Genomic DNA, 15,434 nt, shown 5'->3' with positions numbered 1-15,434 from the left:
TTATATTGGACAATCGCCCCCAAGGGGAGCTTTGTTGTTTTGCAGATTCACTACATTGAGGGTGTACTGCCACTGCCTCCACCTCCCCCCACCTCCCCATTCCACCCCAGTGGCAAAGTTGAGAGTATTAACTCAGTGTGTAGATAACCACAGCCATGACCCAGGCCTTACTATTCTGGGCATCTTTTCTGGCCATCTTTTAAAGATGCCTACATGGCCTTTGTTTCTCTCTCATTGTTTATGGTCTTTCGTTTTCTGCACTACTGCGCAACATTTCCCAGTCTGGTCAGTAACCAAGCAGCCTACTCCCAGGTCTCTGCCAATGTCGCTCTTGATTTGGTCACTAAGATTGTAAGAGAGTGGCCTGATTCACTCTTCAAGGTTTCCTCTTTCCTTCTGAGAATATGCCCTCCCTCTGCTTGTCCGCTTAGCCTAATGTCAAGGTTAAAATTGGGGAACTCAATAGATGAAGAATGGTAGACTTAGACCCATATTCAACCACTGTGAGGCTCATTGTGCTGGTGTACAATGAGGTGGGCTACAATGGCACTTTATTTCCTCGAAGGGTGGAGTTACCTCACATTCACAATCACATTCCATGAGAGATCACAGAAGTGTAGAAGTGTATTCAGTTTATTCAGATTTTTTGGTGTGCAGTGCAGTGATATCACAGTCTGGGAAAACAGTCTACAGAAATTAACAAAGTGCACTTTGAATAGTGTGGCAAACTGTCTATTTTACTGTCTTGAAGGTTAACTTGTGATGGTGGCTGGAATGTATTTACAAGTAGCATGCATTTGTGGGAAACATCGTGTGCTCTAGGGCACAGGTCTACAGACAACGTAGGGAAGTGAGAGGTGTAACTGGACACCAGAAACCCAGCATTCTGCTGGGAATGTATAATTTGATCCAGTCAGTGGCAGTCAAACTGGAGGCAGACAGTGCCGCCTTCAAACACAGAGATAGTTGCCAACATATAGTGGCAATGCAGACATAACCTTTCAAAGTTCGGACAACGCAGAGTACTAATATTCCTCACAGTTCAGACAATGCATAGCACTGGCACTCCTGAGTTCAGACAGTTTATGGTGTTAACATTCCCCACAGTTCAGACAATACAAAATGCTAACACTCCCCACAGTTCAGACAATACACAGTGCTAACACTCCCAAGTTCAGACAATACACAGTGCCAATCCTCCCCACAGATCAGACAATACACAACGCTAACACTCCCCACAGTTCAGACAATACACAGCGCTAACACTCCCAAGTTCAGACAATACACAGTGCCAATCCTCCCCACAGATCAGACAATACACAGCGCTAACACTCCCCACAGTTCAGACAATACACAGCGCTAACACTCCCAAGTTCAGGCAATACACAGCGCTAACACTCCCACAGTTCAGACAATACACAGCGCTAACACTCCCAAGTTCAGGCAATACACAGCGCTAACACTCCCACAGTTCAGACAAAACACAGCGCTAACACTCCCAAGTTCAGACAAAACACAGCGCTAACACTCCCCACAGTTCAGACAATACACAGTGCTAACACTCCCAAGTTCAGGCAATACATAGCGCTAACACTCCCACAGTTCAGACAATACACAGCGCTAACACTCCCAAGTTCAGGCAATACATAGCGCTAACACTCCCAAGTTCAGGCAATACACAGCGCTAACACTCCCACAGTTCAGACAAAACACAGCGCTAACACTCCCCACAGTTCAGACAATACACAGCGCTAACACTCCCAAGTTCAGGCAATACACAGTGCTAACACTCCCACAGTTCAGACAATACACAGCGCTAACACTCCCACAGTTCAGACAAAACACAGCGCTAACACTCCCCACAGTTCAGACAATACACAGCGCTAACACTCCCACAGTTCAGGCAATACACAGCGCTAACACTCCCCACAGTTCAGACAATACACAGCGCTAACACTCCCCACAGTTCAGACAATACACAGCGCTAACACTCCCCACAGTTCAGACAATACACAGCGCTAACACTCCCCACAGATCAGACAATGCACAGCGCTAATACTCCCCACAGATCAGACAATGCACAGCGCTAATACTCCCCACAGTTCAGGCAATACACAGCGCTAACACTCCCCACAGATCAGACAATGCACAGCGCTAACACTCCCCACAGATCAGACAATACACAGTGCTAACGCTCCCCATGGTTCAGGCAGTGCGCTACTCTAACACTCCCCACGGTTTATGTGTTGCAAAACTTTAATTTAGCTCCATCGCCACAAAGGTCTAAACTCTCTATTTGCTTCCAGGCATTTGAAGACATATACATTGAAAACAGGAAGGTGATTAAGATAATCCTCGAATATGCTGACCAGGTGTTTACATACGTCTTCGTTGTGGAAATGCTGCTCAAATGGACTGCTTATGGATTCAAGGTGTACTTCACCAATGCATGGTGCTGGCTAGACTTTTTAATAGTTGACGTAAGTATTCCTAGAACCCAAGAAACAATACCCACTAGGGATAAAATTAAACCCCGGTTTAATTTAAATTAAATCTTGATTCAGTCCTCGATAATTGATAATAAAATCACTTTATTTTAATTTGGTTCAATGGGTAAAGTACCATCTACTGGTACTGATCTGTACAAACCAGGAACATCCCATGTCCCATCCCTCTCAAAAACCGCCAACAAGCATGACAAAATTATATCAGCCTAGTTTAGCCAAGCTGGCCTAGTTTAGTCAGGTCAGAACTGTCAATGTGGGAGGAATTTAATAGTGACATTTATGATCAACAAAATTGATAGATTGCCAGTTGTGGGCCTACAAATTGGGCATGTGCCTGAATTCTGGGTACACACAAAGCACTGGGCCAGTTGTGCATGTTGGGAATACACATCCGATTTGCACCATGGAGTTATATTTATTTTTAAAAGTGACACAGTTTATAAACCCATTTAATTGTAGGACGGTAAATTCACCGATCCTATGCTCCCAGGGTGGAGACACACTCAAAGGGCATGCCAGAGAAACAGGGCTACGGTGTTGTAGCCCTAACTCTGTCCTTCACTCTCTTCGAGTGATAAAAAGGAAGCACTTTTGTGTACAATTTAGATTTGCATTAAATTCTTTCATCTGTCACAGTACTTTATCATGGTATCATAGTATGATGCAGCACAGAAGGAGGCCATTTGGCCCATCGTGCCTGTGCCGGCTCTTTGAAAGAGCTAACCAATTAGTCCCACTCCCCTGCTCTTTACCCGTAGCCCAGTAAAGTTTTTCCCTTCAAGTATTTATCCAATTCCCTTTTGAAAGTTATTATTGAATCTGCTTCTACCATCCTTTCAGGCAGCGCATTCCAGATCATAACAACTCGCTGCGAAAAAAATTCCCTCATGTCACCTCTGGTTCTTTTGCCAATTACCTTAAATCTGTGTCCTCTGGTTACCGACCCTTCTGCCACTGGAAACAGTTTCTTCTTATTTACTCTATCAAAACCGTTCATGATTTTGAACACCTCTATCAAATCTGCTCTTAACCTTTTCTGCTCTAAGGAGAACAACCCCAACTTCAGTCTATCCAAATAACTGAAGTCCCTCATCCCTGGTTACATTCTAGTAAATCTCTCCTGCACCCTCTCTAAGGCCTTGACATCCTTCCTAAAGTGTGGTGCCCAGAATTGAACACAATACTCCAGCTGAGGCCTAACGAGTGTTTTATAAAGGTTTAGTATAACTTCCTTGCTTTTGGACTCTGTGGGCTCGATTTTACAGGGAAATTGCGGGTGTGTTGGGGGCAGGGGGGCTCCAAAAATTGCTGAAATTCAGGCTCCAATCCACTGACTTCTGAGTTCCCCACGGATGCACTTGTGTGCGCACGGGCGTCCCGAAACTGGAAGTCCGGCAAAATGACAGTTAAAGAGCCAAATGTACCTCATTGAGGTACTTAAGGCACTTTACTTGTGACAGATTACGTGGTTAGAACGATTTTTAACTTACCTGGGTGGCTTGCCCAGCGCTTCTGATTCACGCCTGGTGTGAAGGGCCGGATCAGGGAAAAAGAAACAAAATAAGTACATCAAAAGCCATTGCAGGAAGTTAGAACACAAAATCAACCTACCTTTCCACCCTGCTCCGATGTCCAATGTCTCCCTCTCCAATCTCCCCCTCTCCACCCCCCCTCGTTGTCCCCTCGATCTTCCCCTCTTCACCTCCCCGATGTCTCCCCGATCTCCCCGTCTTACACACCACCGATGTCCCCACGATCTCATCCTCTTCACCCCCCCCGATGTTCCCACACTCTCCCCCTCTTCACCCCCCGATGTCCCCCCGATCTCCCTTTCTTCACCCTTTCTTCAGGTCTCTTTGTGCCTGCACCTCCTTTAAAATTGTACCATTTAGTTTATATTGCCTCTCCTCATTCTTTGTACCAAAATGTATCACTTCACACTTCTCTGTTAAATTTCATTTGCCATGTGTCTGCCCATTTCACCAGTCTGCCATTGGCCCCTGAAGTCTGTTACTATCCTCCACATTGTTTACTATATTTCCGAGTTTTGTGTCTTCTGCAAACTTTGAAATTATACCCCGTATGCCCAAGTCCAGGTCATTAATATATATCAAAAAAAGCCGTTGTCCAGGGGTTTAAAACTAGTTCCATTCAGAGAAATCATGCCCCAGATTAACTCAATACATTGGTTTGATGATTGTTCAGTTTCACATAGGGCAGTTTGCTTGAAGGAGGAGCCAAGGTCCTCAGTTCAAATAAGCATGTTGTGGTGATTTGTTCAATATATGTGTCCGATTGGCAACTTTTTCAAAAGAGAAGGCAAAACAAGATTTACATTTATACAGTACCTTTCAGGATATCACAAAGCTATTCATAGCCAATGAAATATCCCAGTCGTAAGTCTCTCCCCAAGTGTGGTACTGACAGCAATATGACTCACACCATTTTGATATTTTGATAGATTCAGATAAAGAATCTCCTTCAGCCCATTTGATCTCTGCCATCCAGAATACCAACCACATGGTCTACACATTACAGTATCTAGCTGTTTCTTAACTAAATCCATTGCCCTTGCCTCATTTACCCTACCTGACTACCTGTTCCAGTTGACCACTCTGTCTGTAATAAAATACTTCCTGATGAACATTTTTTTAAAAATTTGTTCTTGGTCTGTGGGTGATGCTGGCAAGGCTGTGTTAAAGAAAGAAAGAACTTGGATTTATATAGCGCCTTTCAGGACCTCCCAAAGTGTTTTACAGCCAACAAAGTACTTTTTTGCAGTGTGCGCACTGTTATAATGTAGGAAATTCATTCCCACCCTAGTTGCCCTGAGAAAGTATGATGGGCCTCCTTCTTCAACCGATTATTTCTCATAACTGAGTGTTAACAGTCAGCCACATAGTGTGGGACTGGAGCCACATGTAGGTCAGACCAGGTGGGGATGGCAGGAAGGGTCAATCATGTAGTGTGGGACAACAGCCACACATAAGCTGCACCAAATAGGAGTGACAGGTTCCCTTCCCCGAAGAACATTGGCGAACCTGTTGGGTTTTTAACACAACACAGTAGCTTTCATGGTCATTTTTTCCCTCATGCTATCCCATAAATTACCAAATTTGTTGAGTTCAATTTCACAGTTTAGCATGCTGAAATTTGAACACATGAACTCCAGGTTGCTAATCCAGTACAATATCCAATACAGTACCATACCCACATAACAGAATTTTATTCTATATATGATTCTCAGTCTTTATGTAAACAAAAATCATGCTTTGTTGTATTTGTTCCTACATAAAGTTGTTCAGTAGAAAGGATTATACTTTGCACAGTTAGTGATATGTTATTAATATGTTGGGGAAATAACACATCAGAGGTGCATGAGAATCTGTTCAATTGATATCCGAATAACTATTTTGTCATTATTATAGTGTGTTGAAGCTGGAAATTACTTGTTACTGTATGTACCTGGAAGAGGTAACGGGCTGTAAGAATGGACTGAAAGCTTCTGCTTTTCTAATTCATCACTTTAATACATTTAAGGTGTCTCTGATCAGCCTGACAGCAAGCATCCTTGGATACGATGACTTAGGACCCATTAAATCTCTCCGGACACTGAGAGCCCTGAGACCATTACGAGCTTTGTCACGATTTGAGGGCATGAGGGTAAATTACTCTTATTTTTAATCAAATGACATTTTTCAATCAGAGTTTCTGCAAAGTGTGCTCTGCGTAGCTTCAAGTTATTTAGAAAGGAGCAGTTGATCTTCGATGAGCCAGGCTGTGGTTTCTTTTGCGGTATTTGAGCCCTAAAAACTACTAAATGAAGGACTCGTTTCAACATGTGTCATCCTGCCTCTTTCTTGTATGCTGGTCTTCCTACATTTCTCAATGCAATGTAGGTTCGGTGACAGCAATGATATAAATTACAGTTGAAGCGCCTGTGTTTAAATCAAAAATAAAAACAGAAAATGCTGGAAACACTCAGCAGGTCAGGCAGCATCTGTGGAGAGAGAAACAGTTAATGTTTCAGGTCGATGACCTTTCATCAGAACTGGAAGATGTTAGAGATGAACAGTTTTTAAGCAAGCACAGGGCCAGGGGAAAGGGGGCAGGGAAAGAACAAAAGGCAAAGATGTGATAGGGTGGAGGGCAGGAGTGATTCAATGACAAAAGGGACAAGTATAGAAACAAAAGATGGGTCCAGAGAAGGTGTATATGGTTACAGCAGAATAGCAGAGGGGAAGGGAAACAGGGACATATCTGGCAAAGTGGAGAGTTGCCGTGGCCTGGGAATGTGGCAGAAGGAAGGCAGATAGACCACAGGGCTGCGGACCACCCCGCCAGCCGTGTACTGATAGGGGATCCCCACTCCGAGCACCAGCATGCACCTCCTCCACTCCCAGTGGTCCTGGTGCAGCCATCCTCTGTTACCAGCGCCTGCTGTCCGAGAGAGAACGGGAGCAGTGGTTAAGATCTAAAGTTGTTAAACTCAATGTCCAAAGATTGCTGCAGTTTTTGAGGGCACAATGGAATAGATTTTCAACTTGCCTGGGTGTAAATTTGACATTACGGATCAGCCGCCCATCATAGAAACCGCCCGATTCTCATGTTTTTTCATTTAAATGGAAAATGAAAATGGGACGGTTTTTACAACAGGCAGCCAATCTGGAACACTCAGCGGCAAGTTGAAAATCAACTCCAGCATGTTGCAGTGGAATTTGAAGTGAATTGAAATGTTGTGTATCTATAATCTTTCTTAGATAGTCATAAAAATGCAAACAAAGCATTGGGGTTCATTCCTAGAGGAATAGAATTCAACAGCAGAGAAGTTATGTTGAACTTACACAGAACCTTGGTTAGATCACACTTAAAGTACTGTGCTTAGTTCTGGTCTCCATATTACAAAAAAGATATAGAGGCATTGGAGAAAGTGCAAAAAAGATTTACAAGGATGATACCAGAACTAAAAGGTTATAACATCAGGAAAAAAAATGAGCAGGCTGGGGCTCTTTTCTCCAGAAAAGAGAAGGCTGAGAGGTGACCTGATAGAGGTTTTAAAGGGTTCGACAGGGTAGAGGTAGAGAAGATGTTTTCATTTGTGGGGGAACCAAAACTAGGGACCATAAATATAAGATAATCACTAATAAATCCAATAAGGAATTCAGGAGAAACTTCTTTACGCAGAGAGTGGTTAGAATGTGGAACTCACTACCACAAGGAGTAGTTGACAAGAATAGCATAGATGCATTTAAGGGGAAGCTAGATAAGTACATGAGGGAGAAAGGAATAGAAAGATTTGTCAATAGAGTGAGATGAAGTCGGGTGGGAGGAGACGCGTGTGGAGCATAAATACCAGCATAGACCCGTTGGGCAAAATGGCCTGTTTCTGTGCTGTAAATTCTATGTAATTCTATGTAATAATGAAACAGCAAGCAAGCATTTTCATAGCTGTACATTTTGGGGGACTTGGTCAGGTGCACTTTGCATCCTGTGGCACTAATAGTTTGTATTGTGTCTTTATAGGTGGTTGTCAATGCATTGCTTGGTGCCATCCCATCCATCATGAATGTGCTATTAGTTTGTCTCATCTTCTGGCTGATTTTCAGTATAATGGGAGTGAACTTGTTTGCTGGAAAGTTTTTCAAATGCATAAACACCACAACCTCTGAAATATTTCCCATTGATCTCATAAATAACCGTTCTCAATGCGAAGAATACATCTTCGCAATGCCCGACGAAGTGCGATGGGTCAACTTGAAGGTCAACTTTGACAATGTCGGTCAAGGATATCTATCCTTGCTTCAGGTGGTAAGTGATAGCATATGTTTGTGGCAATAGATGATTTACTTATTTTAATTTTTGCACCGGCAATAATTCTCAACCAGTTGGGACAGTCCAATTGGCCTCAGTGCCTCTGACTGAAAGGTGGGGGGGCGGGGGGGAAGGTGCAAAATCAGTCACGGTTCCTGGTTCTCATCACCGGCCAGTGACTCCTGCTGGATAGTGTGCTTGTATGAAAATTGGGTGAGGACAGGATTTAGTTCAGCTGTGATAATCCTTCATTGTCAGATAACCTGCCGACACTCACTCTCTAGGCTCATACCCTTCATAGGTAGTACTATACAGTATCTTATCTATCCTGTTATAACACCGTCCAGCATATGCTGTGAAATAGAGTTAGATTAACCATCAGTATGACTCTAAATTAAAGCAACAATGGCATTATTCATTTACTTGGAAAATGACCTTGAATTTTGGTTTCTGCTATGAATACAAATATCATTGATATTGTGAATCTAAAATTGCATCGCTGGTCTTGAGCAGAATAAACATCTAACTGTCTGTAATAGATTAAAAATCTTGTATCTATGTGCACTTCCTGTCAACTGTTCGATTATAAATTCCTATGTCCACATTTATAATGGTAACTGACTATGTAAACTTGTCACACTGTAATTACACCCTCCGCCAGAGATGGCACTGTAGTGTCTTCCAGCTCCTCAACCTGTACTGCAGAGGCATTCCTATGTTCCAACCAACTCTACTTCTCTGCTTCCCAAATTGCATCGAGTTTTGATATTTAACTGTAAAAAATACCATAAAATCAACTATATAGGATTAAGAACAGAATTTATGACTTTACAATAAGGATTGAATTATATCTCCGTGCCATGCTCGAATTATCACCTGCTTGCTAACCCACTTTACCAGAAGACAGCACTTGGTCTTGACTCCCCGTGTGCAGCACCAGGGGAGAGGGACCAGTCATATATTCTATGTTTTGTGCACCTGCAGCAATTATAACACTCATCCTGTGCCTCTGTTTCTGCTTCAGCGTTCCTTTTTCTTATGCTGAGCTGTGATTCAGGCCTCCTGAATCTCTGTGGTTAATGGCAATGTTTTATTGATTATATTTTCTCATGATTGGCTAACTGGATCATATAGTCAACTCAAGCCTTAGTCCTCCCAGCTGTGACTTCCAACTCTGTAGGGGGTCAGCAGGCCTACGTCCACCAGCAGCTCTCACCAGGTATGGTTCCTGCCCCTGCCTTGCTCCTTCCCCACTTTATGCTCTAATGCATGGGCAATCCAGTGTGTTTAATTTTGGAATTCCTGTTCCCTGCTGGGTATTTTTTGGAACATCCGTTCATTGCTGATTTTTTTTTTTTGAAGGCCTGATCTTTATCCCTTAAAAGCCCAGGATGTAGTGGAAGATGGTAGGAAATATATTACAGGTAGCTAGGAGGCAGATTGTAGCAACTGTGTGTAGCAGTAGTTGGGAGTTGGGGGACCTCTGTAGATTGATAGCATTGGAAGGGGGGTGGTCCTGGGTTTTGGGAGTGGGGCCTATGGAGTTGGGAGCATTGAGCTTTACGCAAAAAACTGGGAGAAGCAGAAGGGAGATTGCAGAATGTGGGAGCATGGGGGGCAGTTGTGGTGCTTGGAAGAATTGGGAGGGGTAACAAGGTGTGGTAGGACTGGAAGACGAGTGTCAGGGTATGGCAGCACTGAGACCTTACTGTGGATAAATACAGAAAGATTATTTCCACTGGTGGGCGAATGGGAAACTAGGAAACAGAAACCAAGGATTCTAACTGGAAGAAACAAGGTGGAAGGGAGGAGGAAAATTCTTGAACTGAGGGCTATTAGACCTTGGGATACTTCACCACATGTGGCTATTGAGGTGGACTGAAACTTCATTTCAAAGGGAATGGGATAAATATTTGAAAAGGAGGAATATAAAAAGATCATTGGGAGGAATGAGAGAGGGCCAGCACTGGGGGGCTGAATGGCCTCCTCCTGTGCTGTAAATTCTGTAATTCTATGAAAACTTTCCTTTATTGAGTTTGAGCTCAGGGAGTGGTTTAGAAATGTTGGTGCTGAGCTCAATATAGGATGACGTGACCTGTGAGAAGTTCCCCAAACACTGGGCCCACTGCCCTTTGTGCGATCTCTTGGTTCGGTTCAGGTTGGTCTGTGCCGCCCGGTTTTGACATGTGAAGTCCAAGTACAGATCAGCTCTGACTGAGGCTCTGTTTTCAGAGCTGTCACCTTCACACGGAACCAGAGTCCAAACCAGAGTCTAAGGAGATAGGGAGGGAGAGCAGGCCTGTTAAAAGTGGCATTGAATGGGGAGCCTGACCGCACCTTATGCAGTACAGGGGAATTCTGGCTATAGTTTCAGGGTGAATATCAGTGGGTTATAGGATTACTACTAGTTACAGGAAGGATAGCGGGGCATTTCACCTATAACTACCAATTACCTATAGACTATCAGTGAATTATTGTATTATTGGTTATGAGGGGAATCTGAATGTTACCACTTTACTATTAGTTATCAGTGCAATTTCAGTGAGTTACCATTGGTTTTCACACTGAGGACACCATCCATTGTGTTATGTGGCACTACCACCGTGCTAAATGGGATGGATTCAGAACAGATCTAGCAGCTCAAAACCTGGATATCCATGAGATGCTGTGGGCCATCAGCAGCAGCAGAATTGTATTCTCCCACAATCTGTAACCTCATGGCCTGGCATATTCCTCACTACCATTACCATCAAGCCAGGGGATCAACTCTGGTTCAATGAGGAGTGTAGAAGAGCACGCCAGGAGCAGCACCAGGTGTACCTAAAAATGAGGTGCCAACCTGGTGAAGCTACAGCACAGGACTACATGAATACTAAACAGCGGAAGGTCAGAAGTGGGGATGTTCACTGATGATTGCACAGTGTTCAGTTCCATTCGCAACACCTCAGATAATGAAGCAGTCCGTGCCCACATGCAGCAAGACCTGGACAACATCCAGGCTTGGGCTGATAAGTGGCAGGTAACATTCATGCCAGACAAGTGCCAGGCAATGACCATCTCCAACAAGAGAGAGTCTAACCACCTCCCCTTGATATTCAACGGCATTACCATCGCTGAATCCCCCACCATCAACATACTGCGGGTCACCATTGACCAGAAACTTAACTGGACCAGCCACACAAATACTGTAGCTACAAGAGCAGGTCAGAGGCTGTGTATTCTGTGGTGAGTGATTCACCTCCTGACTCTCCAAAGCCTTTCCACCATCTACAAGGCACAAGTCAGGAGTGTGATGGAATACTCTCTACTTGTCTGGATGAGTGCAGCTCCAACAACACTCAAGAAGCTCGACACCATGACAAAGAAGTGTGACAGACAGGCCTGGTAGAAAATGACATGGCAAGAAAGTATTAAAAGAATTGTGAGACTTGCAGGAAGTGCATTCATATACAAAACTTTTAATATATTCTAAACAAAATTGATTCTGATCTGTTGCTCTACAGAAAGCATTTTTTTCACCAGCAGGTATGATGGCTGATATTAACTGCCAGGATGTTACAATTATAGAAACAGAAATTGCTGGAAATATATAGCAAGTTAATGGTCTCAAGGGGAGCTGATCTCCAGAACTGGTCTCTTCTAATCACCCAACAAGGAGTCATAGAATCATAGAATCATAGAAGTTACAACATGGAAACAGGCCCTTCGGCCCAACATGTCCATGTCGCCCAGTTTATACCACTAAACTAGTCCCAATTGCCTGCACTTGGCCCATATCCCTCTATACCCATCTTACCCATGTAACTGTCCAAATGCTTTTTAAAAGACCAAATTGTACCCGCCTCTACTACTGCCTCTGGCAGCTCGTTCCAGACACTCACCACCCTTTGAGTGAAAAAATTGCCCCTCTGGACCCTTTTGTATCTCTCCCCTCTCACCTTAAATCTATGCCCCCTCGTTATAGACTCCCCTACCTTTGGGAAAAGATTTTGACTATCTACCTTATCTATGCCCCTCATTATTTTATAGACTTCTATAAGATCACCCCTTAACCTCCTACTCTCCAGGGAAAAAAGTCCCAGTCTGTCTAACCTCTCCCTGTAAGTCAAACCATCAAGTCCCGGTAGCATCCTAGTAAATCTTTTCTGCACTCTTTCTAGTTTAATAATATCCTTTCTGTAATAGGGTGACCAGAACTGTACACAGTACTCCAAGTGTGGCCTCACCAATGCCCTGTACAACTTCAACAAGACATCCCAACTCCTGCATTCAATGTTCTGACCAATGAAACCAAGCATACTGAATGCCTTCTTCACCACCCTATCCACCTGTGACTCCACTTTCAAGGAGCTATGAATCTGTACTCCCAGATCTCTTTGTTCTATAACTCTCCCCAACGCCCTACCATTAACGGAGTAGGTCCTGGCCCGATTCGATCTACCAAAATGCATCACCTCACATTTATCTAAATTAAACTCCATCTGCCATTCATCGGCCCACTGGCCCAATTTATCAAGATCCCGTTGCAATCCTAGATAACCTTCTTCACTGTCCACAATGCCACCAATCTTGGTGTCATCTGCAAACTTACTAACCATGCCTCCTAAATTCTCATCCAAATCATTAATATAAATAACAAATAACAGCGGACCCAGCACCGATCCCTGAGGCACACCGCTGGACACAGGCATCCAGTTTGAAAAACAACCCTCTACAACCACCCTCTGTCTTCTGTCGTCAAGCCAATTTTGTATCCAATTGGCTACCTCACCTTGGATCCCATGAGATTTAACCTTATGTAACAACCTACCATGCGGTACCTTGTCAAATGCTTTGCTGAAGTCCATGTAGACCACGTCTACTGCACAGCCCTCATCTATCTTCTTGGTTACCCCTTCAAAAAACTCAATCAAATTCGTGAGACATGATTTTCCTCTCACAAAACCATGCTGACTGTTCCTAATTAGTCCCTGCCTCTCCAAATGCCTGTAGATCCTGTCCCTCAGAATACCCTCTAACAACTTACCCACTACAGATGTCAGGCTCACTGGTCTGTAGTTCCCAGGCTTTTCCCTGCCGCCCTTCTTAAACAAAGGCACAACATTTGCTACCCTCCAATCTTCAGGCACCTCACCTGTAGCGGTGGATGATTCAAATATCTCTGCTAGGGGACCCGCAATTTCCTCCCTAACCTCCCATAACGTCCTGGGATACATTTAATCAGGTCCCGGAGATTTATCTACCTTGATGCGCGTTAAGACTTCCAGCACCTCCCTCTCTGTAATATGTACACTCCTCAAGACATCACTATTTATTTCCCCAAGTTCCCTAACATCCATGCCTTTCTCAACCGTAAATACCGATGTGAAATATTCATTCAGGATCTCACCCATCTCTTGTGGTTCCGCACATAGATGACCTTGTTGATCCTTAAGAGGCCCTACTCTCTCCCTAGTTACCCTTTTGCCCTTTATGTATTTGTAGAAGCTCTTTGGATTCACCTTTGCCTGATCTGCCAAAGCAATCTCATATCCCCTTTTTGCCCTCCTGATTTCTCTCTTAACTCTACTCCGGCAATCTCTATACTCTTCAAGGGATCCACTTGATCCCAGCTGCCTATGCATGTCATATGCCTCCTTCTTCTTTTTGACTAGTGCCTCAATCTCCCGAGTCATCCAAGGTTCCCTACTTCCACCAGCCTTGCCCTTCACTTTATAAGGAATATGCTTACCCTGAACCCTGGTTAACACACTTTTGAAAGCCTCCCACTTACCAGACGTCCCTTTGCCTGCCAACAGACTCTCCCAATCAACTTCTGAAAGTTCCTGTCTAATACCATCAAAATTGGCCTTTCCCCAATTTAGAATTTTAACTTTTGGGCCAGACCTATCCTTCTCCATAGCTATCTTAAAACTAATGGAATTATGATCACTGGTCCCAAAGTGATCCCTCACTAACACTTCTGTCACCTGCCCTTCCTTATTTCCCAAGAGGAGGTCAAGTTTTGCCCCCTCTCTAGTCGGGCCATCCACATACTGAATGAGAAATTCCTCCTGAATACACTCAACAAATTTCTCTCCATCCAAGCCCCTAATGCCATGGCTGTCCCAGTCAATGTTGGGAAAGTTAAAGTCCCCTACTATTACCACCCTATTTTTCTTGCAGCTGTCTGTAATCTCCTTACATATTTGCTCCTCAATTTCCCGTTGACTATTTGGGGGTCTGGAGTACAATCCTATCAAAGTGATCTCTCCCTTCTTATTTTTCAGTTCTACCCATATAGACTCAGTGGGCGAACCCTCGGATATATCCCCTCTCACTACTGCCGTGATGTTCTCCCTAATCAAGAACGCAACTCCCCCTCCTCTCTTACCTCCTGCTCTATCTTTCCTATAGCATCAAAGAGTATTGTTCAAGAAAGGCATCAAAACAAGTTATATATTACCAGTTCAGAGTAATAAAAAGGAGCAAAAAGAATAAAAAACACTAATTTTTATTGGTAACACTTAGTGTTTCTCTATTCTTGCCAGTGGCCACTTGAGAAATGATACAAACAAATCCAAACTGAGCCAACAGATAGTAAAATAATAAAATGTTATAAAGCCACTACCAATGCCTGCTAACAAAGGGGCATGGACTCAGGACTAGCAGCAGGGGAACAAAGGGAGAGGTAAGAAGAAATGTCCTCACTCAGAGAGCTATTAGAACATGGAATGCTTTACCACAAGTGGCTACTGAGACAGAGACTATAATACTATGTGAAAGGGAATTGGATAAGTATTTGAAAAGGAAGAATGCAAAAGGTCAGGGAAATGGCATTAGAGTAGACAACTCCAGCAGAAAACCTAAGACCAGCACCGGAACAATGACTGTAGGTTCTAAGATTGTATGATGCAGCAATCAGCCCTTTTTATCTGTGATCTTCCATCTTGTTACAAATTTCTATTTATGTTATTAGTTTTCTAATACAGTATGCCTACCATTTATTTTGATCCATGTTGCAAATAATTAAAAATATTATGTGAAGCTTAACAACATATAAGATCAATTATGCCACAGAACTGGATGATATTGAACATTCAGATATATTGAAGCATGAGGTCTATTATATTTTAA

General features: G+C 43.4%; 1 protein-coding gene across 2 annotated transcripts in view; it reads left to right on the top strand.

Moving 5' to 3' along the window:
- The window catches only part of LOC137299997 (sodium channel protein type 4 subunit alpha-like), a 151,547-nt gene that overhangs the window by 121,381 nt on the left and 14,732 nt on the right, over window positions 1-15,434 (top strand). For both annotated transcript variants that reach the window (XM_067969061.1, XM_067969060.1), the window contains 3 exons: window positions 2,307-2,480; window positions 6,048-6,170; window positions 8,031-8,315. In XM_067969061.1, the coding sequence (XP_067825162.1) occupies window positions 2,307-2,480; window positions 6,048-6,170; window positions 8,031-8,315 (582 nt within the window). The remainder of the gene's footprint in view (window positions 1-2,306; window positions 2,481-6,047; window positions 6,171-8,030; window positions 8,316-15,434) is intronic.

The sequence above is a fragment of the Heptranchias perlo genome, chromosome 30 (assembly GCF_035084215.1).
Source record: "Heptranchias perlo isolate sHepPer1 chromosome 30, sHepPer1.hap1, whole genome shotgun sequence".
Classification (NCBI taxonomy): Eukaryota; Metazoa; Chordata; class Chondrichthyes; order Hexanchiformes; family Hexanchidae; genus Heptranchias; species Heptranchias perlo.
This window is presented reverse-complemented; position numbering and strand designations above follow the sequence as displayed.